The sequence below is a fragment of the Geotrypetes seraphini genome, chromosome 13, assembly GCF_902459505.1.
Source record: "Geotrypetes seraphini chromosome 13, aGeoSer1.1, whole genome shotgun sequence".
Lineage (NCBI taxonomy): Eukaryota > Metazoa > Chordata > Amphibia > Gymnophiona > Dermophiidae > Geotrypetes > Geotrypetes seraphini.
In genome coordinates this window covers 36,662,936-36,687,503 of record NC_047096.1, presented here as the reverse complement: position 1 = coordinate 36,687,503, position 24,568 = coordinate 36,662,936, and the positions used below count along the sequence as shown (strand labels likewise).

The 24,568-nt window shown below is 43.8% G+C and overlaps 1 protein-coding gene across 4 annotated transcripts in view; it reads right to left on the bottom strand.

Moving 5' to 3' along the window:
* The window catches only part of JHY (junctional cadherin complex regulator), a 123,958-nt gene that overhangs the window by 41,883 nt on the left and 57,507 nt on the right, over positions 1–24,568 (bottom strand). For all 4 annotated transcript variants that reach the window (XM_033917297.1, XM_033917299.1, XM_033917301.1 and 1 more), the window contains exons 4-6: positions 19,242–19,355; positions 11,988–12,613; positions 8,738–9,035 (exon numbers count right to left, since the gene is read on the bottom strand). In XM_033917297.1, the coding sequence (XP_033773188.1) occupies positions 8,738–9,035; positions 11,988–12,613; positions 19,242–19,355 (1,038 nt within the window). The remainder of the gene's footprint in view (positions 1–8,737; positions 9,036–11,987; positions 12,614–19,241; positions 19,356–24,568) is intronic.

Below are 24,568 nucleotides of genomic sequence, written 5' to 3'. Positions count from 1 at the left end.
AAGGCCCCGCCGGGGAAAAACCAAAAATGAAGAAAAAAATACAAGTTTTTTTTTTTTTTTTTTTTTACAAAAATGAAATAAAAGAAAAAAGGCAATAGAGCCAAAAAAGTTTACGCGAGCGGGAAGGCAAGTAGAAAAAATTTCAACAGCCGTTGAAAAACGCGTCTTCTTAGCTCCGCGGAAACTAAGAAACTGGGGACCGCGCGCCTCTGTCGGACGGGAAGGCACTCACGCGTGCGCGATGCGGCCTACCAGGACTTTCCAAGTTCTTAGAGTGCAATCACTCTAAAATTGTCCGTACCGGGGCTCTGTCGGTGCCGTCACCCATCAGTCAAGAATATGCTGCCTGCTTGTCCTGGGATAAAGTAAGCTTTTATTTGTATTTAAATGTCTTAAAAGTCCATTCCACCTAATAATCAAAGGAAGAAGATTCCACAATGTCAGAGCAAACCAAATAAAGGCTCCTTTACAGGTAGAAACTAGATGAGCCTAAGAGGACAAAGGAACCACAAAGGTACCAAGACTACTAGAACATACAGTCCTACATGGCAGATAGAACCTTTTTATTTAACATCAATGTTTTTGATCTTTTTCATACAAAGCCCTATGGTCTAGGCCAAAATCTTAAATGGGACCCAAAATTCTATAGGCAGCCAGTGAAACCAGAGGAATAAATGGGTCACATGCTCCCATTTACAGGCCCCCGTCAATATGCAAAGTCCCGAGTTATGTATTGTCTGAAGGTATTTCAATAGATATCGACTTACTCCACAATAAACCACATTCCCATATTCCAATCTAGACACACACAAAGCATGTAAAAGTGCATACATAGCAGACTCCTCAAAATATGATGCAGCAATCAAAATAATGGTAAAGCAAGAGAAGCAGCAGAAGGGATGGGTGTGTGTGTAGGGAGAGAGAGGGACAACGAAGAGGCAGACACTGGATTGGGGGGAAACAGAAAGTGGGTTTAGGCTGGATGGAAGAGGGGAGATAGAGGGAGCAGAATCTGGATAGAAGTTAAGAGAGAAGGAGGGCAGCCGCTGGATGGAAGGGAGGAAGAGAAAGAAGGAGGTCAGACGCTGGATGGAAGGGGGGAAGAGAAAGAAGGAGAGCAGACGCTGGATGGAAGGGAGGAAGATAAAGAAGGTGGACAGACGCTGGATGGAAGGGAGGAAGATAAAGAAGGTGGACAGACGCTGGATGGAAGGGAGGAAGATAAAGAAGGTGGACAGACGCTGGATGGAAGGGAGGAAGATAAAGAAGGTGGACAGACGCTGGATAGAAGGGAGGAAGATAAAGAAGGTGGACAGACGCTGGATAGAAGGGAGGAAGATAAAGAAGGACAGACGCTGGATGGAAGGGAGGAAGATAAAGAAGGTGGACAGACGCTGGATGGAAGGGAGGAAGATAAAGAAGGTGGACAGACGCTGGATGGAAGGGAGGAAGATAAAGAAGGTGGACAGACGCTGGATGGAAGGGAGGAAGATAAAGATGGTGGACAGACGCTGGATGGAAGGGAGGAAGATAAAGAAGGTGGACAGACGCTGGATGGAAGGAAGGAAGATAAAGAAGGTGGACAAACGCTGGATGGAAGGGAGGAAGATAAAGAAGGTGGACAGACGCTGGATGGAAGGGAGGTAGATAAAGGAGGACAGACGCTGGATGGAAGGGGGAAGAGAAAGAAGGAGGGCAGACGCTGGATAGAAGGGGGACGAGAAAGAAGGAGGGCATGCATGGGAATGTCAGCATTAGTAGCTGAAGTATACCATTGATTTGCTCACTGCACAGGCAGCATGGAGCTCAGGCCATGGACACTGGACCTCTTCAGCTGGTGGGCCGTGGGAATCCCTGCCAGCAAAGATAGGGCCCAACATCGTTGGTGATGGTGGTGGTGGGGAATCTGAGATGTAATGTGTAGCCTAGGAGAACCGTAACTTTAGAAAGTTTGGGAACCATTGGCCTGTGGCTCTTAACTTTTAGAATACTTTATAGAACTATCCTTTATGTGTATAGTTAGGAGCACTGAATTTATGTGGAGACCTCTGACATGCAGCAGCTATATATACAGTGGCAATATTCAGCAGCTCAATATATACAGCACAGATGGTTTAATCAAGCCCCCCTTGCTATCATAGTACAGGATCTAGACATAAGTGCCTTCTATTATATAGACCAAGATTTCTAGCATATAACACTTCAGGTGGCTATTTCTTAACTATCAGTTCAATAGAAATCTTTTAATCACTTCTTTTAATCTCTTCTAGGGGTGGTGCCTTGATAAAGCGGTTTCCCGCGAAACATGTCGGCTATGTCACCCTACCTGATTAAAAAACATCTCTACTAGAGAAAACTACATTAAAGCTAAGTAAAATAAGTTGAACTACATGAAAATTATAAGAAAGTCATAAACATGTCATAAACATGTGAATATATAAAGCTCTTGTAAAATTTAAAAATTAGAAAAATTAGACCCAGTGACGATTTGTCACGTAAAGCTCAGAACGGTGATATGTTTGAGTTCTGAGTGGTGACGCTGAGGGCCTAATAATTGACTAAACAGGTTGCTACTTGAAATAAGGAAGAAGTTCCTCCTTCTATTATATAGACAACATCCTGCTAGTAGTAGCTCATTTAAGCACCCTTTTACTAAGCTGCAGCTAACATGGAGTTTTTAGCAGTGGGCAGTAGGGCACAGTGTCTACTGTGCAAAAAAGGAAGCCTTTACTTTAAAAATCTTGTTGGCTGCCTAACACAGGAGTGGGTAGAATCTGGGTATGAAATGAGCAGGTGGAGGTGGGGCCAGCTGTAATAGCTGGTGCACAGGTCAGTAGTATGTGCTAGCTGTCACGGCTGCTTCTATCACAACTTGCCACTACCTCAAGAGATGGCAATAACTGCAGCTGCACTAATGCTGTCACTACTCATGCGGTGGCATAAGTACCAATTCTGCCACCACCACCCCTATACATAATAGAATCCCCCCTTATCAGGTTCCCAACATCCCACATCACAGAACCCCTCAATCAACATTCTGACACCCTCCCAACACAGTAACTCTGTGTTGGGACAGGTTCTGCTCCTGACACAATCCTGACCCACAGCACAAATCCCACACCCCTCCCCCAGCACTATTTTGACCCCACGCTATCAATTCAGTTCTTGCAGGACCAGGCAGGCATCCTAGTGCACCACTATGCCACAAAAGAACAGAAGAGGAGGCAACCACGTCTGTCGTTCTCTGCAGAAGCGGTGGGGACCAGGCAGCCAGCAACCCATGTGTGCCGCTCTCAGCGAGAGAGGCACCAGAAGTTTTTTTTAACAAAAGGGACATACGGGGGGGTGGGGGGGAAGAAGGAGGAAGAAGAGGGCTGGCAAGAAAGGGAGGGTGGCAGCTTTAAAATAAGTTAACGGGGGGGGGGGGGGGAGGAGGGAGGCACTTTGCATATTCGCTCCATTAGACTCACCCTTATTTCTACCCACTTTTGGGGGAGAAAAAGTGCATCTAATGGAGCTAAAAATATGGTAGATTCTGTCTATGGAGTTCATAATCAAAAAAGAAAGACATCCAAAAAACTGGGTGGCAGGTCAAATGCGCACAAGACAAAAGCGCGATGACAAAAACGCCAAGACAAGTGAGCGCAAGACAATTGAGCGCAAGGATAACAGCGTGCAAGACAATTCAGCGCAGGGACAACTCAGCGCAACCACAATTCATCGCTCTTGGCGCTCAGTTGTTTTGCGCTCACTTGTCCGCACGCTGTTGTCTTTCGCACATTTGACTATGAACCAAAAAAACGTCATGTCAGCATTTGGACGTCCTAATCGCCAGGACGTCCAAGTGCCGATTTTCAAAGCCGACTTTCTGGATTGTCTTGTAAGGCATGTTTGGAGGCATGTTATGGACTGGCTTTGGGCTGGTTACACTTGGACATTTTGCAGTGAACGAACCTTGCTGAGGACATCCCAGAAGGAAGTTAGACATTTTGGATTAGACCTATTTTAGAAGCATCTAAGTGCCCAAAAGTTACCTAAATTTACCAGATGACCACTGGAGGGATTAAGTAATGGATTCCCACACACTCACCTGGTGGTCAATAACTCCCTCCCACCTCACAAAGAACTGAACGAAAAAGTACATATTTATCTCTAGACAGTGGCGTACCTAACATATACAACACCCGGGGCCTATAATTTTTTGACACCCCCCCATCTGTACGAAAAACATGATTTTTAGTAACAAGCCACATGTCACACATGAGTACCTAGGAAAAGGCAGCATCTTACATACTGCAGTGAGCAGTACAACATCAATACACCCATTGTAAAACTAAACAAGCCAGACTAGTACAGATCAATCCTGCAGTCAAGCCTAACAAAAAACCATGTCTTTCGAACACACAAAACACCTTCGCCTAGTATGGAATATGTAATCACAAACTAATCCCTCCCTCTTTTACAAAACTGTAGTGTGGATTTTAGCCACATTGGTAACAACTCTGACGCTCATAGAATTCTGAGCATCAGAGCTGCTACCACTACGGCTGGTGATAAAAAAATGCTCCACAGTTTTGTAAAAGGGGGGATAAAATAGAAATACATAGACAATGGTTAAATTGAACCAGTAAGAAGCTGGACTCTGCATACAGTGCACCACAGAAACAGTGACACGTCTCCTAAAGCAATAAATAAATAGAAAATTTTTTTCTACCTTTGTCTTCTGTGGTTTCTGCTTTCCTCATCTTCTTGTAACTCTCTTCCTTCCATCTACTGTCTGCCGTCTCTCTTCCCCTATATGGCATCTTCTTTTCTTCTATGTCCCTTCCAGAAACTGTATGCCTCCCCCTTCCATCTCTCCTTTCACCCACATTGGTCTGGCATCTCTCTCCTCTCCTTCCCTCTCCCACACCTTTCCTCTGCAATCCCTTTCCCTTTTTTCCCTCATTTTCCTTTTCAATTTATTTTCTGCATCTGTCTAGATTACGTTCTTACTACCCTCTCATCAATGTCCTTTTTTACTGACTACCTAAAGCTTGCCACCTCTTTCCCTCACTCAATCCTTTTCTCCCCATCATGTGCCCTCCTTTTATTTATCCCCTCCTTCTATCATGTACCCTCTTTCTCCAACCCTTCCATCTAGTACCTTCACCTTTCTCTGTCCACTTCCATCCAGCGTCTGCTCCCCTCTTTCTCTCCTCCCATTTCCTTCCTGCATTTGCTCCCTTATCTCTCCCATCTGCATTTCCATCCAGCATAGGCTCCCCACTACCATCCAATGTCTGCCCTTTCTCTCACCATCTATCCCTCTTCAATCAGCACCTGCCCCCTTTCTTTCCCTCCAATATCCTTCCCCCTTATGTCTCTTCCCTTTCTCTGTACATCAATTCTATCAGCACCACCCTTCCATACCACCCTGCCCCCTTTCTTTCCCTCCACCACTCTTCCATTCCAGCAATCCTGCTCCTTTCTCTCCCTTCATGCAGCAAGGTCCCACGATGACTGTAGCTGCCGGCTGCCAGTCCACCCCACTCTGACATACTTGCTCTGGAGCGGACTCAGCAATCGCATGCTGGAAGTTCCCACGATGACTCGTCTGCTGGTTCTGCTCCGGCAGACGCAGGGAGTTGTGGCAAAGTCTCGCAATGACTGCGTCTGATGGGTCCATCCCCCTTTGACGTAAGTTACTTCTTCCGGAGCAGAGCCGGCAGACGAGTCATCGCGGGACCTTCCTGCACCTTAGCGCGGCTGCCGACTCTGCTGCAGAGAAAGTAAGTCAGAGGTAACGTGACATTTATTTTTTTCATCAAAAGGGGACATCTATTAATTGACTGTGTATCCTTTCTTTAATTTCTTTCTTTCTGCACTCAGGCCCAACAATTGTCCCTTTCTATTCCCTCCCTCCTTCCTTCCCATGTCCTTAGTGCCCCCAGTGCCTCCTTCACGTGTCCATGGTGCCCCCAGTGCCTCCTTCCCGTGTCCTTGGTGCCCCCCAGTGCCTCCTTCCTGTATCCTTGGTGCCCCCAGTCCCTCCTTCCCATGTCCATAGTGCCCCCAGTCCCTCCTTCCCGTGTCCATAGTGCCCCCAGTGCCGCCTTCCCGTGTCCTTAGTGCCCTCAGTGCCTCCTTCCTGTGTCCATGGTGCCCCCAGTGCCCTTAGTGTCCCCAGTGCCTCCTTATGTCCCCCCTCCACTGCCTTCCAGATTTTGTCGACCCCCAAAGCCAGCCTGCCTGTCTGTCTACCTATCTCCCTCCCTCCCTGCTGTGCTAAAGCCAGCCAGCTTGCCTGCCTACATCCTGCCCTCCCTGCCACGGAAAAAGAAAAAAAAAGCGCCTCTCCCCTTCCTTTCATCCGGTCTGCGCCTGCAATCTTACCTCCCCCCCGCCGACAAGAAGTCTTTCTGACGTCGGAGAGGACGTTCCTGGCCAGCCAATCACTGCCTGGCTGGCCCGGAACGTCCTCTCCAACGTCAGAATTGACGTTGGAAAGACTTCTTGTCGGCAGGGGGGTTAAGATTGCAGCGGCGCAGGCCCTGGGATAGGAAGGGCAGGAAGACCCGGACCTGGCCAGCTGTACACCCCCCCAAGCCATGCACCCGGCACATCATCAGAGACGCGGCAGAGGAAATTAGGCCAGTAGAAGACCGCGAGGCAGCGTGTTTACTGTGCCTTGGACGCTGCTGGAGCTGGGAGGTTTGTCAGCCGTCTAGCGGTGGGAGGATCAGCTGGGAGGGTCAACGAGTGTTTCGCGTGTACCGGATAGGATCGGCGTGGGGTGGGGTTAAATGGATACATGCTGCTCAAGGGGATGGGAGGCAGGCAGGCTGGCATCGGGGGTGGGTGGGAGGGGTTTAAGTGGAAACATGCTGCTCAGGGGGATGGGAGGCAGGCAGACAGGCTGGCATGGGGGGGTGGGGGGTTTAAATGGAAACATGCTGCTCAGGGGGATGGGAGGCAGGCTGGCATCAGGGGTGCGGGGGGGGGGGGTTAAATGGAAACATGCTGTTCAGGGGGGTGGGAGGCAGGCAGGCTGGCATCGGGGGTGGGGGTGGGACAAAGTCTGGAAGATAATGATGGGGACATAGGAAGGAGGCACTGGGGGTACTAAGGACATAGAAAGGAGCACTGAGGGAACTAAGGACATAGGATGCACTGAGGGCACTAAGCGGGACAGAGGCACTGGGGGCACTAAGGACATGGGAAGGAGGCACTGGAGGCACTAAGGACATAGGAAGGAGGCACTGGGGGCATTAAGGACATAGTACGCTGGCACTGGGGCACTAAGGACACAGTACGCAGGCACTGGGGCACTAAGGTAAGGACATAGGATGGGGTACTAAGGACATGGGAAGGAGGCACTAGGGGCACTAAGGACATAGGAAGGAAGCACTGAGGGCACTAAGGACATAGGGAGAGACACAGACAGAAAAAATGACAGACAGGCAGCGTGCAAGGAGAGAGAGACAAAGGAAAAAAAAACCCAGACAGACAGACATCTACTCTAGCACCTGTTAATGTAACAGGCTTAAAGACTAGTTATTATTATAAAGTGTCCCACTGCTTTGTTGGCATGTCTATGTAGCCAGTCCATCACAATAATGGCCTCTCCCACAACCAAATGGTTTGGATTTGTACATTTTCAACTTGGATGTTTTTGTGGTTGAAAAAGGGGTATAAAGTTAGGCATCCTAAGGATTGGACGTCCTGTCGGCCAACACATCCAATTAGGTGATTTTCAAAAATATATATTTTTGGACATCTAGTGGTTCAGCTAGAATGGACTTTTACATGTTTCTGATTTTGGATGACTTGTGGGAAACGTCCAAATCTGACTTGGACATTCTTTGCGAAAATGGCCCTCTAAGCCTTCTAAAACTATAGTAAAAATATTTCTTTCATACTTATAAGTACCATGAATGCACACAATGCAGTACAAGATTTATTGCATGGTCACCCCCATATCTAAATTAAGCATACAGAGTTCATACAATCATCCAAGATTATACAGTGACTAAATTCTGAACTAGTGTCTCCTGGCTTCATAATTCCAGAAACATTAATTGTTTTTGCTTTCTCTTGCATATATCTTGAAGCAGAATATGGTCTAGTAATATTCTGGGGAATAAACCATGTTATATTTGGCTTGCCACCTGTCATCTTTGAGAGACATACTAATGCCTGCTCACATATTCTACTGCAGAGCTGCCAAGTTACCTAGTTCCAGGAGAGAGACTTTATGGCCCAATCTTGCTTTTAAATTTGCATTCTAACCAGTGGTGTAATAAGGGGAGACGGATCGGCCCGGGCACCATCTTCATGGGAGCACCGATACCTCTCCTCCCCCTTGTGTACCTCTTGAAATGTTTGCTGGTGCAAGCAGCACCTTCCACCCACTACTCACACTGGCCTTGGCTCCTTTCTGATGTCACTTCCTGGTCATGGAAACAGCACAGCGCAGCGGAGAAAAGTAGGGGCGCACAGCGCAGCAATGCCAGTCACAACCGACCCAGGTGCCAACCTCCCTCGCTACACCACCGATCCCAAAGCAGTGTGGGATTTGTAATCCCCAATTCTTCACACTCAAATCAGTGCATAAGGTCCTATAATGCATCTGGATGAGTTTATCAGCTATCCAAAAATCGCCTAAAATATGCTGTTGTTCCCATGACTATAAAGAGGATATGTTTTAAGAAGCAGTATTTCCAAACTCACAATATTATGAAAGCTTCTGTCTTACCTTTCCATTACTTCTATCTTTCTGTTGCTTCTGTGCTTCCATTTGCAGGAGGTAGTCTTCTGAATTAATGTGGCTTATTGTCGCTTGGCTCCTCTCGCTGCTCCTCTCCCCATATAATGTGGAGTCACTCTCCTCCCTGGACAAAATGGGTGGCAATACAGGATTGGAAAGTAGGGTTTCACCATGGTGAAAATCTGTTATTGGAGGGACCTGATAAAATGGTTGTCCCATTGTCTGCATAACTTGCATGGTAGAGGAGGAGGCCATGAGGTGGTTGAAAGATGGAGACAGAAACTGCCTTTAAAAAAAGGAGTGATAACAGTATTGGTGTAAGACCTACAAACAGAATTTGATAAAACAATAATGAAAACTCTAACGGCTCCTTTTACAAAGGTGCGTTAGAGCCTTAACGTGCAGAATAGTGCGCGCTAGACCTTAACGCCAGCATTGAGCTGGCGTTATTCTAGAAGCGTACCGTGCAGTTTAGCACGCGGTAATTTTGTGCATGCGCTAAAAACGCTAGCGCACTTTAGTAAAAGGAGCCCTAAGGTCTTATGATTACTAAATGTGATAATTACCTTTATTAACGGAAATTGAGGGATTTAGCACATTACTAACAGTATGTGCAAATGCCGTTAAGGTGTATTACTTGTTGCAGGGCCCAAATAATGAAGTCCTTTTACTAAGATGTGGTAAGCACTAATGCGTGCTTTCTGCAGGTTAAAAAGGTACTACTGCAGAACACACTTAGGCATCCTGCAGTAATTTTGGAATCAGCACATGCAACCCACACACTAAAAAATAGGTATTATTTTTTAGCATGGGGGCGTGTTTGGATACAGAAAGTAGGCATGTCCTGCCGCAGCCACATCGCCACATTCTAATCAATTAGCATGTGGTTAGTGTGGGAGCTCCTAACATATTGTAATTAGGTGGTGGTAAGGGCCAAGTGCTAATTGGGAGACTACTGTATGGCCATTAATTCAGAAAATGGAAAATGCAGCCATTTTGCAGTCATACTAAATGTGGCCTTAGTGCAGACTTAGTGAAAGGGCCCCAACACATGTTAACAGCATTTGTGCATGCTGTTAGTAAATGAGCTCCACTGCTGTATATCTCTAGCTCATTAATTAAGCTGATATGTGGGGATGGAAGGTGAGCAAGTATGGCTGCATTCCCCAGCTGTCTATGGAGATCACCTGTTACAGGTAAGTAACTTCACTTTTTCCAAAAGACAAGGGAAAAAAGCTTCTTCAGTATACAGGAAATGTAAGTTTAAGGAGATTAATCACAGGTTGACACTGGAGCAGATCTGGCTTCATGATATTGAAACTGATATTAATATTGAAATCGCAGTTGGTCAAACCACTAGACAACTGTGACTGCGACTTAAACACAGAAGCACGTTAAACAGAAAGATCTTATAAGCACCAATGGTACAACACTGGACCAAAACCATGATTTTTTTCCAACTGAAATGCTGTGTGTTAGTTCATGTAGAATATAATATGCATAGAGGCAATAGACAACTATGTTTCCAACAAAAAGAACAGTGCTGGATCTATGAATTAGGAACCATGATACTGAAAGGATTAAATGTACGCATAGATTGGTATTATTTTTACTAATCTATAGTTCTCCTGCCATGCTAAATATCTAGAGTTTTAAATTTTACCACTACTTATGAAGACACGCCCATGATTGTGATGACTGTGTTGGTTGTCCAATGAAGAGAAGCTAATGTTTTCCCCAAACATTGATGAACAGGGATGCGATTTTTCTCTCTTTAAAAGCTGACACGCCAAAGTTATGGAAGTAGGACGCTGGTGAGACCGTGAATACAACAACCCAGTGAGTAAAAATTGGTTTGCATCTATTGTTAAGGAATAATACTTAGATAGAGATGTTATACATGAATTTTATAATTACTTTCACAGAGCTGTGTAAATGAATCAGGAAGTCTGAAAGCCCTGAGGAAATGGCTTAGTTCCGTGAAACGTTGGCAGTACAGAAGATGCCTTTAATTCCAAATACAGTGGCAATAGAGTTGTTTTTTAAAGATCTCAGTCCCCATAACAATAATTTTAGTGGCACATAGTCGCTCTCAACGGAAGTTTTTGGCCAATGATGTGGATGGAAGTGGTCTGACCTTGGAGTTCTACCGATAAAACCTGAGGCTTTTCTTCCGGTAGAGCTGACTCTCAGCTCCATTTAAGTGGTGTTTTTGTATTTACATAATTATCCAGGTAATGTCACTAAAAATTTGTTTTAACTGCCCAGTTAATACCAAGGATGGCCTAGAGGTGGAGCCTGGGTAGAGTTTTTAGTTATCTATTTAGTAGTGATATTCAGTTTGCTAATCAGGTTACCTACCTAGATAAAGTTAGGCAAAACTATGTGGGTATTGTTTTGAATATTATCAATATCTGGATAACTGTCACTGGCCAAGTTATAGACAAATATTCAGCACTGGCTAGTATCCGGATACCAGTATTGAATATCCAGGTATGTAAAAATCATGGTGGTTGGTACTTAAATCAAATGTTGACTGTTATATCCCGATTCTCAGCCAGAAGTATTTACTTGAGTAAAATCTTCTGAAAATTTCTGCTTTGGACAAGTTCCATTGTGGTCATAATCTAAGCTGAGCACATGAGCAACTGTCGCTCACAGATTTTACCTGGTCGCTCACAAAAATACTTGCAAATCTGGAAAATTGTTGGTTTTTAGAACTTGTTGCTCACATGAAAAAAAATTTTTTTAGAAAATGTTGCTCACATGAGAAAAAATGGGAGTATTGGTCATAACTATTCCACAGTGGTGAAAAAGAAAACACATCCAAATATTACAAAATAGCTAGAAATGTAAACATCGGCTACCTCACTTAAGTTTGGACAGCAAGAAATGAACACCTTGCTTTGTTGGCCTACGCTCATTACTAGATCAAGACACCACTTTTAAGCAATTAAGAACAATTTCTAACTTCTATACCAACGAAAAAGAAAACAAAAAATGGTGGAATGCTCACAGATAAATACATATAAAGTAGAACGTGTCAATAATTATTCATAAATTTGCAAACTGCTTGTTGTTATTAAGCTAACTTCCCATGAATTTATAGATTTTAAATTTCCAAATGCCTACAGAAAATTATATCACAATATTTAATTTTTTTCACCAAATTTCCTACTCCCACTCCTATATTCTTGTGTAAAAGGAAATTTAACTACATTCTGAAATGTCTCCTTACCATGAGCCAGCATTGCCATGGTGGCTGTTCCCTGCAGACACACCCATTATGTGGCTTTCAGTTGGAGATTCATAGCTATGAGCACCAAGAGTGGCCAAAGCCCTGCTTTGGTTGAGCAAAACATGTCTATCAACATCAAGGGGATTCAAATATTTGTGCACATCTTGGGAAAGGTACGATGGTAAGTGCTGTAACTCTTCAAAGTGTCTGCCAATAAATGCCTGTGATAAAATATATCGCTCTTCAGGAGGACACTTAGAAGAAACAAAGTTCATGGTGGCTTGCTTGTGATTCTGAATTACTGAAGGATTTATATTTGCTAAAGGTTTTAAATCAGAATTCCAGTGTGTTGTTGGAAGGCTGTGCTTGATGGCTGGCCTTATTGGATGTATAGAGACATTGGCATTCCACAAATAACAAGAGGACCCACTGTCATCTGCTACAAGCTCTAGCTCTTGAGAAGTTTTAGGTTTCCTATTAGAGTTTCCAAGAAGTTGGTTCTGATTTGAAATGTTCTGCAGTTGTCTCCCTGCTGGATGATGTTTGTCTTTGAGCTTGGAAGACCTGCTCTGCTGAATGTGGTCTGAACTTGTCCAATCTGATTGGAAATTTGTGTTCTTGTGGTCCTAAAATTAAAAGAGAAAAGAAAACAGAAACTTTGGAAAATAACTATAAAAATGCAGTCTTTTTTAGCTTTTATATATTTTTTTAATGTCTTAAGACTTATCATCTTTTTGAAGAAACTAACTCAAGATGGTACACAGCAAAACGTAACCTGCACATTTGTTTTGCTTTCTTTTCTAATCTGTAGATTTTTTTTTAAATCCATTTTTGGAGCAAACAGTTTAGAGAAAATTTTAATGAGCCAAATATAATAATTGTAATAAGAGGGAGTGATATTCGCTTCCTGCTCTTAGTTGCCATCACATTGTGAGCATGGTCACCCTCATTTCCTGTGCCCAGTTCCAGACATCAGAAAAGAAACTTGGCATATCAGGAATGAGTTATGAAGGTCATATACATTATAATAAATCTGATTATGCACTATGGCCTCCTTTCACGAAACTGCAATAGCAGTTTCTAGCACAGGGAGCCGCGCTGAATGGTCCGCACTGCTCCCGACGCTCATTGAGTTCCTATGAGCATCGGGAACAGCGCGGGCCATTCAGCGTGGCTCCCGCGCTAGAAACTACTATCGCAGTTTTATAAAAGAGGGGGTAAGTAATTCTGAGTGGGGGGATAATCTAAAAATCCACATATGCAGAAAAGAAATTTAAAAAGAAGGTGCCTATCGTCAAAGTAACAAAATGGCAACTATTTTATGTTTCTTTTATATAGGCCTTTCCAAGAACAGCAAAATGTGTGCAGTAAATTCAAGTTTATTAGGTTTTTATATACTGCCTATCAAGATTATCTAAGCAGTTTACAATCAGGTACTCAAGTATGTTCCCTATCTGTCCCAGTGGGCTCACAATCTATCTAACGTACCTGAGGCAATGGAGGACTGAGTGACTTGCTCAGGGTCACAAGGAGTAGTGCAGGGTTTGAACCCACAACCCCAGGGTGCTGAGGCTGTAGCTCCAACCACTGCGCCACAATACATCAATCATCATACAAATCATCTCACCATATCTGCTTTCGCCCACTACTTATGAGGAATTCAGAAAACGTCTAAAAACTCAACTGTTCCTAAAGTATCTAGACAACTGACCCACTCATCTTCTTTCTCCTCCTTAGTGATTCCTCTGTCCTATTAATCTCTTTCTGCTCAACAACGCATTTCCAGTCCTATTAACTCTCCTCTTCCCCCCTCTTAAATTCAATCAATTTGTACCTCGCTTAATCTATTGTAAACCACATAGAACTTAACAGTATTGCGGTATATAAATTGTTATCATTATTATTATTATTATTATATCAACAAGCTATAACGTTTCAGACCATTAGCAGATATGTGTCTCTATAGTCATATTTATAGATACTTTTGCAATTTTTCAAAGATTTTTATACTTTTTTTTCCATCTATAAAGAATTCTAACCCATGTTCTGCATTCTTTTAGATGAATAGTCCTTCTCCTTGCAGGACTGTATGGATGATTATTTATTATTTATTTATTTCAATTTCTATCCCGTTCTCCCAGAAGCTCACTAGTCATCACAACAAATAGGTTACAGTAGACAATAACAGAGCTTATTCTAGAGACCAGACTGGTCATAGCGAAGAGTACTAGAAGTATAATGAGGAGGCAGTTTTTAATGGCCCAATTGGCGGAAGAGGAAAGTCTTTACTGCTCTGCAGAAGGTTATTAGTGAGTCTAGCGACCTGATCTGTGTGGGTAGTCTGTTCCATAGCCGAGGTAGGAAATAGCTGTAGGATCTTTTGTACGCCGTACTCATTTGGAGGGATCTCTCTGCGGGAATGCTGAGTCTTTGTTCTGCTTTGGAGCGGAGGGGGCAGTTAGGGGTGTATAGGCGTAGCTTGGATGCTATATAGGTTGGGGTTTTTTGATAGAATCTCTTGTGTGTCATGATCAGGGCTTTGAAGATGCATCACTTTTTGACTGGTAACCAGTGAGCTGCATAGAGCGCTGGAGTAATCGGGTCATGGTAGCTGAGGTTGTAAAGTAGTCGAATTGCTGAGTTCTGGACTTTTTGGAGGCGTTTTAGATCTCTTGCAGCGATGCCATTGAATAGGGAGTTGCAGTAGTCTAGTCTAGAGAGTATGTAGACATATAGCAGTTGGGCTAAGTCTGTTTCTGGGAGGTAGGGTTTGATCCTTCGCAGTTGGCGTAGGTAGTAAAAAGATGTGGAAACTACCTGCGAGATGTGGGCGAAGAGGGACAGGTAGCCATCCAGTATAATTCCAAGACTTCATACCTGGTCTTTTGCTGTTAAGGGGGTGGATTCCCAGGATAGTGTCGGACAGGTGAAAGTAGTGTTCTTTTTCCTGATCCAGAGTAATTCAGTCTTTGAGGCATTCAGCTGGAATTTATTGGCTGTCATCCAGTTTTTCATATGAGAAAGGCAGTGTAGGAGGTTAGTGAGTTGGGTTGGACGATCGTCACCTAGGAGGAGCAATAGTTGAAGGTCATCAGCATAGGAGTGAATCTTAATGTTGTATTTGTGTGTAATGTCGATGACTGGCCTGATATACAGATTGAAGAGGAGAGGGGATAGCAAGGCACCTTGGGGAACTCCGTATTTAATTGATTTGGGGTTTGATTTAGCTGTCCCTAGTAGCACAGATTGTGTTCTTGGATCCAGGAAGGAGGTGAACCTTTGCAGTGCTGAAAGGTTTTGTGAAAGGTTGCAATGTATTAATGTTTTGTTAATTTAATTTACGTATGTGACTTGTAATCTGCTTAGGCTAAGCAGAGCAGCAATTTTTAAAATAAATAATACTCAAGGTTTCAATCTGTCATTTTCAAGTTCACTTAATTGACTGTATTTATGCTTATATTTGATCATTTTATTATTGTAAGTTTTATGTTAAACTGTACATGCTGTACGCTAGAGTTTCTCAACATGTGCTAAGGGTACACGAGCCGCTTGTTGGGGGTACGCAGCACTGCGTAGGTCTCCTGTCCCCTTCCTCCTTAATGGCCGCCACTGCCGGGGATCCCATGCCCTCCTTTCTGCCCTCCAGCTGCATACCCCCTTCCTCCAAAGCAGATCTGGAAGGCTTCCCTCCGATGTCAGAGCTGGCAAGCTAGGGAGAGGTGGCATTGTTGTTTGGTCTGCATCGAGTGCATCGATCCTGTAGAGACCTGTGACGCTTGTTGGGAAGTGGATGGCCTGTTAGCTAGCTTCCCTGATGCCAGAATGTCCTGCGATGCCAATGCTGATGCTTTCGATGTCAATGGCTGCGAAGACCTGGCACCGTCCATGTTCGCACAGAAGAACTGTTCTTGACAGAAAAAAAAGGCACCGAAGAAAGAAATTATTATAAATAAGTAAATTAAACAGGTGTTGCAGTAGAAAGCCGCCAACCTTTGAAAAAGGTCAGCAACAACATAACTACCGCTTCACAAGCCATCACCACAGAAGGATAACGTCTTTGACGGAAAAGTTCTCTTACTTTTTTTATTTTTAGAAAACCTGTCAAAAATAAAACCGAATTACTAAACTCGAAAGAAAAATCATAGAATAGAAAATAAAAAGCGCGAAGCGAGAAGGCAACAAAAAACTGAATGGACTTCAGTGAAAACAAACTTCTTCGCTTCATGGAAAATGAAGAACTGAGGGGCTCGTGCTGGCGTCGGATGGGAAGGCACTCACACATGTGTGGTACAGGCATTGGCAAGTTTTTCAACTTAAACCGGAAGAAATCGACCAGGAGATGGAGGCTGAACTGAAGCAGGTATGCAGAAGCGGAAATGTGGTGGTGATGGGGGACTTCAACCATCCTGGGATAGACTGGAGTATTGGGCACTCAAACTGCGCAAGAGAGACAAAATTCATAGAAGTCACGAGGGACTGTTTCATGGAGCAGCTGGTCACGGAACCAACAAGGGGCGATGCCACTCTTGACCTAATCTTCAATGGACTAGGGGGGACAGCAAAGGAGGTGGCGGTATTACCCCCACTAGGTAACAGCGATCACAACATGATCCAGTGCAGGCTTGAAATTGGATCATCAAAGGGGAAAAGAACCACAACGACGGCACTCAACTTCAAAAAAGGAAATTATGATGCCATGAGAAAAATGGTGGGAAAGAAGCTCAAAGGCAACATAGGGAAGACGGAATCTGTAGAAAAAGCCTGGACCTTATTCAAGGAGACTGTGCACGAAGCACAAAGCATATGCATCCCCAAGTTCAGAAAAGGGTGCAAAAAAAATAGAACAAAAAACCCAGTGTGGATAACAAGTGCAGTGAAGAAGGCGATAAGCGACAAGAAAGCATCGTTCAGAAAATGGAAAAAAGACCAAACAGAGGAGAACCAAAAAGGGCACAAAGAACACCAGAAAGAGTGTCACCGAGTGGTTAGAAAAGCAAAAAGAGAATACGAAGAGAGACTGGCAAAGGAAGCAACAAACTTCAAGTCGTTCTTCAGATACGTCAAGGGGAAGCAACCGGCGAGAGAAGAAGTGGGACCATTGGACGATGGAGACAGAAAGGGAGTTGTAAAAGAAGAGAAAGAGATAGCTGACAGGTTAAATGAGTTCTTCACGTCAGTCTTCACGATGGAGAATATAACCACCATTCCGGAACCCGAGGAGATCGTAATAGGAGACCAAGACGATAAGCTGGTCGATTTAGAGGTAAGCCAAGAGGATGTACTCAAGCAGATTGACAGACTAAAGAGCGACAAATCGCCGGGTCCGGATGGCATTCACCCAAGGGTACTCAAGGAACTAAAAGACGTAATAGCGGAGCCACTTCGACAGATATGCAACCTATCCTTAAAAACCGGAGAGATCCCGGAGGATTGGAAAATAGCAAATGTCACGCCCATCTTCAAGAAGGGCGCAAGGGGGGACCCGGGAAACTACAGGCCGGTGAGCCTGACCTCAGTCCCGGGAAAGATGATGGAGGCACTGATTAAAGACAGCATCTGTGAGCACATCGAAAAAAATGGGCAGCTAAAACCGAGTCAACATGGCTTCTGTAAGGGTAGGTCATGCCTCACAAACTTATTGTACTTCTTTGAGGGAGTGAACAGCCAGGTGGATAAAGGGGAATCTATAGACATCATTTACCTTGACTTCCAAAAAGCCTTCGACAAGGTGCCACACGAGAGACTGCTTAAAAAGATATGGAACCACGGGGTACACGCTCTTGTTCAATATCTACATAAATGACCTAGAGGCGGGAACTAAGTGTGAAGTCATTAAATTTGCAGATGACACCAAACTATACAGCAGGGCTCAAACCAAGGAAGACTGCGAGGATCTCCAAAAGGATCTAACGCAGCTGGAAAAGTGGGCCGAAAAGTGGCAGATGAGCTTCAACGTGGGGAAATGCAAGGTCATGCACGTGGGGAAAAAGAACCCGATGTTCACATACAAAATGGGGGGAACACCACTAGGGGTTAGTAACCTGGAGAGAGACCTGGGAGTGATGGTAGACGCAACACTGAAGGCATCGGCGCAATGCGCCACAGCCTCTAGGAAAGCAAACAGAATGCTGGGTATCATTAAGAAGGGTATTACGACCAGGACGAAGGAAGTCATCATGCCGCTGTATCGTGCAATGGTACGGCCGCATCTGGAGTACTGTGTCCAGTACTGGTCGCCGTACCTCAAGAAAGACATGGCGGTACTTGAGGGAGTACAAAGAAGAGCAACCAAACTGATAAAGGGAATGGAAAATCTCCCATATACCGACAGATTGAAGCAGTTGGGACTTTTCTCCCTGGAAAAGCGAAGACTTAGAGGAGACATGATAGAAACCTTCAAGATCCTAAAGGGCATAGAAAAAGTAGACATGGACAGATTTTTCAAATTAAGGGGCACCACAAGCACAAGGGGGCATTGGGAGAAATTGAAAGGGGACAGGTTTAGAACAAACGCTAGGAAGTTCTTTTTCACTCAGAGGGTGGTGGACACATGGAACGCGCTTCCAGAGGCTGTTGTAGACAAGAAAACATTAAATGGTTTCAAAGAAGGTTTGGATAGATTCCTAGAAGAAAAAGGGATTGGGGGGTATAGATAGGTATAGACCATTGCTCAGGCAATGGGCCTGATGGGCCGCCGCGGGAGCGGACCGCTGAGCAGGATGGACCTATGGTCTGCCTCAGCGGAGGCAACTTCTTATGTTCTTATGTTCTTAAATTGATAGTTCACATGTCAAACTGTCCGTACCAGGTTCCGTGGATGACGTCACCCATATGCAAGAACACACTGCCTGCTTGTCCTAGGATAACAAACCATTAAAAAATTACACTCCCAGAGTCCCAGAGTCCACACAATTTCTCTATGTAGAGTGCGTAAGCTGTTTTCTCATTAGCCAGTTGTCAAAAATGTTTGTGTCAAAGTGCCCCAAAGCCTTACTTCAATTAGAGAAGAATGCTGTTTCTTCAAGTATATATTATAAATTTACTGCAAAAAAAGTAGATAACCCAATTTTCCTGTGATAAGTTAACATTATTATTTGCCATAATCATATCGTGTATCAGTCCATTTCAAGCAATCTGAAAAAGAAAAGAAGCTGTCCAAAAAGTGAACATTTCCAACAGAAGACATATTTAAGAAATGTTCTTATATACTGAAATACTAAAAAAGTTACATGTAGATTAGATGCATAATATAACCTTTAGTCTTTGAGCGTTCTCTTTCCATTTGGTTTCAGGATCCAGGACACTTAGCTCATCTTCTCTTATATTCTGGGGAAGAGGATCAGCAACAGCTTCAGCAGTGGAAGCTATCTATTACAACAACAACAACAAAAACCTTGATTAAGTGGGCTATTTCTAGAGTTTGTTACCTTGAGAAATAAGACATACTTTAAATAATGGGATATGCCTCCATATTGCTATGGAACTCAGATCAAGCGCTTGGTTTCTTCTCAGTCTAAAACGATACAGAATTCACACATACACACACACGCTCACGCGTGCACACACACTCACACCTAGAGTTGCCAATATTAGACCATTCTTTTTTTATAAAATTCTTCAAATTCCATCCAGTTGGAGTGGAAGAGTAGCCTAATGGTTAGAGCACTGTGCTGAGAACCAGGGAAGCTAGGCTGTGATTCTGGCCAAGCCATTTAACACTCCCTTGCTTCAGTGGGGTTTCATGGGGCAAGAAAGGTTCCTATCCAGTTAAACAGTGCTGCCTGGCTCTGCCTCTGAAAGCAGCACTTAACTAGTTACTGCTGATGAATATCAGCAGATTACCATGGTGCTATCTTATTCTAAAAGTATCTTACAGTTTTAAGACTTCAGTCTACCATAAGCCATAGATATGAATAAACTATTACATTTTAGTAGATTTCACAATAGATCCTTAAATTGTGAGCCCACTAAGGAAAGAGAAAATACCTATATGTAGTATTTAAACTACTTTGACAGAGAGGCGGCATATCCTTAAAAACTACTTTATTTGCTAAACACTTTGAAAATTAATTTTATCAAACTTAAGTCTTATTCTTTTCTGGGTTTTTATTTGATAACTACTGTAAACCGAGTCGAGCATTCCTTGAATGATGACTCGGTATATAAAGTCAAGCATTAGATTAGATTAGATTAGATCAAGAATCTAATACGTAGTAAACAAAAGAAAACTTGTCAGAAAACCAGTTTCTTAGTTTAGGATAAGTGTGATCTGTAGACACAGACTTTCAAGAAAAATTGCAGGACTTGAGGAAAAGATTTTATAATGAAGGTTATCCTAAGCAAATTATCCTTAAGGGATATTTAAGAGCAAAGAAAACAGATACAACTTCCCTTAAATAAAATGTGGAAAGGAAAAAAAAAGAACAATCAAATATTCTGCCCTTTAACATTTATCTCACCCATGAGAGAAGTACGGTAGTTATCACTGTAGCTATTATTAAGGGCCGTATTCTGACAACTCACAGGTAAAATCTGATGAGTCAATGTAGTGGCCATAGTAGGAGCAATTTTTATTTTATGGGCAATTCTTAGCATAATAGGATGTAAATTATATGCACGCTATTTCTGCAGAGAATTGCTGGTATAGAGCAATCGCTAAGCACAGCTCCTCCCTTCTCTCAAAGCTTCTCTCCCGCCGACACCCCCCACGCCCGTTGCTGCCCAGACCCGCCCCCAACACCATTGCTGAGGTACCCGGCCACCCCCTACAAACCAACACTCCCCCATACATTTAAATTGAAAGATGGCAGGAGAGATGGCTAACTCTCTCCCACCGCTGGGGTCCCCTGACCCCTGAAAACCCACCACCCCTCATATCTTTGAATTGAAAGAGAGCAGAAGGGATGCTCACTCTATCCTGCTGCCAGTGTCCTCTGCCCCTCCCCCCCACAACTCCCCAAAAGCCCCCCCCCCCGCCTCCATATCTTAAAATTGAAGGACTGCCAGAGGAATGCCCACTCCCTCCAGCCATCAGGTCCAAATCTTCAAACTGGTGGGCCTTCTCCTTCCCGGTGCATCTTGAGATGCACTGGGAGGGGCCTAAGGCCATGATTGGCTCAAGCCCCTCCCCTTGATGGGGCTTTAGGCACCTGAGCCAATCAGGGCTGTAGGCCCCTCCTAGTGCATCCCAGGATACACTGGACAGAGGCCTAAGGCCCCGATTGGTAGTATTGGTAAAAAGAGGAAAGAATCTTAAAGAAATTATAGCCCGCTCCCTTTATTCTTACCTGTAGTGACAAGAAACATATAGGGGTCAATTTACTATAGGGTATTAATCCCTTAATGTGCGGATATCATTTATTTATTTAAATCAATTATATCCCGCATATCCCAAAATCTATGCAGGTTACAATCAACATGCATAAGCATAAATAGACAAACAACCAAACATGTACACATTAACAAAAAACATTCCAAAACATTCTCATATCTCCCCTAAAGGGAAAATATCTATAAAACTAATATCTCCCCTGTACACTACCAAAGGCCTCTTGAAATTAATAAGCCTTCAAGCACTTATAAAAAGATAATGGTACAGGAATCTGATGAATCTGCTCAGGAAGTGCATTCCACAATTGCGGACCTGTAACTCTAAAAACTCATGAATGAATACAATATCTTGTAAAGAAGGCACTAACAGGCTACTGCAGATCATGTTAAAAAAAAATTTCTAGTATTTTGTCTGCTTGACAGACACACTAACCTGAGTGTTACTGATGTCTTTTAGAAACATTTTTTTTTTGGAGGGGCGCGCATGTCAAGTTATATGCAGAGAGTGGACAGTCCCGTATTATCTAGCTAGTGCATTATGATTAGTGTGTGCTAACCGATAATACAGGATTAACACAGGAGCACATGAGCATTTAGTACCTTCTATACAGGAAGCTGTAAGTGCTCCAGCATTCATTCTTTGTAAATACCGCACATTAAAAGGAACATTAGCACATGACCTGCACATTAGAAAAAGCCTTATGAAATGCCGCATTCAATCTGGCACCCGGAGGTGTTACTGTTCCACATTAATGACTGCATTAGCAGTTAATATGTGTTAACTATATCAGCATTAACTGAAAAAGTGTACTTCTTCTCCCTTGCCCATGAATTTCTGCATTAGGAGTTTAATGCTCATCCAGGTTCACAGTTCACACACAGAAAAACTCATATAAAACACCTAAAATGGTTTAGTAAACAGGGGTCATAGTAACTTGCCACAGGTCATACAAAATCAGTGGCAAACAGTAAGTATATGTGCTATATATGTATGTGTTGGTGTGTCCTCTTCTGTTGCTACCCCGCTAGCGGTTGGTGTACCCCAGGGTTCTGTCTTAGGTCCTCTTCTCTTCTCTCTCTACACCTCTCAGTGCCCTTATCTCCTCCAATGGCTTCCAGTATTGCCTATATGCTGATGACTCCCAGATCTACTTTTCTACACCTAAAATTTCACCTAAAGTCCAAGAAAAAGTCTCTGGTTGTTTGGCTGACATTGATACCTGGACGTCCTGCTGTCATCTGAAACTAAATATGTCCTAGACTGAACTGCTACTCTTTCCTCCTAAACCCTCTGCTCCTCCTCCTCCTTTCTCCATCTCTGTAAATAATACTGTCGTAACCTTGGAGTGGTCTTCGATTCTGACGTCTCATTTTCTATGTATATCCAACAAACTGCTAAGACTTGTCGCTTCTAGCTCTTCAATATCACCAAAATCTGCCCCCTTTCTCTCTGAGCACACTACCTGGACCCTTGTTCAAGCTCTCGTAACCTCACGCTTAGATTACTGCAATCTACTCCTAACTGGTATCCCTCAGTGTTACCTCTCCCCCTTGCAACCTGTGCAAAACTCTGCTGCACGACTCATCTTCTACCAACCTCGCTACGCTCATGTCAAACCTCTCTTTCAGTTACTTTACTGGCTCCCTATCTGCCATCGCATACAGTTCAAGATCTTATTGCTGACCTACAAGTGTGTTCATTCTGCTGCCTCTCAATATCGCTCCTCGCTTCTCTCTCCTTAAACACCTCCCAGGGAACTCCATTCCTCAGATAAGTAACTCTTAGCGTTACACTTCTGCTCCACTGCCAATTCCAGACTTCATTCCTTTCATCTAGCTGCCCCCTATGCCTGGAATAAATTACCCGAGTTTGGCCGTCAAGCCCCTTCCCTTCCCTTGTTTAAAAGCAGCCTGAAAACCCACCTTAGCCTTCAATCCTTAATCCTACTCCTCTGCCCTCCAACTCAGCCAGCTGATTAACCATTCCCCTTAACTGTATCCATGACATCCTATTTGTCTGTCTTGGCTGTTTAGATTGTAAGTTCTTATGAGCAGGGACTGTTTTCTTACTCTTTGTGACTCTGTGCAGCGCTGCATGTGTCTAGTAGCGGTATAGAAATAATTTAATAGTAGTAGTAGTATGTATTGAAAAGTGAAACAACCAGAACACAGGAAGTCATCATGCCACTGTATCGAGCGATGGTGCGCCCACATCTGGAATACTGCGTTCAGTATTGGTCGCCGCACCTCAAGAAGGACATGGCGGTACTTGAAAGAGTCCAAAGGAGAGCAACGAGAATGGTAAGAGGGCTGGAACACTGCCCATACGCCGAGAGGCTGGATAGGCTGGGGCTCTTCTCTCTGGAGAAAAGGAGGCTCAGGGGAGATATGATAGAAACCTTCAAGATCATGAGGGGCATAGAGAGGGTGGATAGGGACAGATTCTTCAGACTGAAGGGGACAACAAGTACGAGGGGGCATTCGGAGAAACTGAAGGGAGATAGGTTCAAAACAAACGCAAGGAAGTTTTTTTTTCACCCAGAGGGTCGTGGACACTTGGAATGCATTACCGGAGGAAGTGATCAGGCAGAGTACGGTCCAGGGATTCAAACAGGGATTGGACGGATTCCTGAGGGATAAAGGGATCGTGGGATACTGAGAGAGGTGCTGGGATGTAACACCAGGTAATGAGTAAAAACCAACCAGGTCGTGCATGTGAAAGACCGGAGGGCTAGGGCTTCGATAGGAAGGCAGGACTTAAATGGGAAGCCAAGGTGGCAAGGGAGCCCCTTCTGATGATTCTGACAGGTCGTGACCTGTTTGGGCCGCCGCGGGAGCGGACTGCTGGGCAGGATGGACCTGTGGTCTGACCCGGCGGAGGCACTGCTTATGTTCTTATGTTCTTAAACCCCTGTGATGGTGAAGATAATGAACAAGAAGTTAATAAAGGCAAGAAAAGTGCTATGCCCTTCATTTTGTAAACCACCTAGCAACGTCTGATTGGGTGGTATATATATTTTTAAATAAATACAATACCCACAATATTTGTCTACAAACTTTTATTATTCCTCTGTTTTGACTTGCCTGAAACAGTTAAGAGTTATGTGTTTACTCATTAAATTAAAGTTTGGAATATATGTAGTAACAATATAAATTATTATCACAATAATTACTAAAATTCACTATATGTTTGCTTAGTTCTGTGCACGTGCATGAGAGATATTTTGTGCATTATCTCACATTAGAAAGGA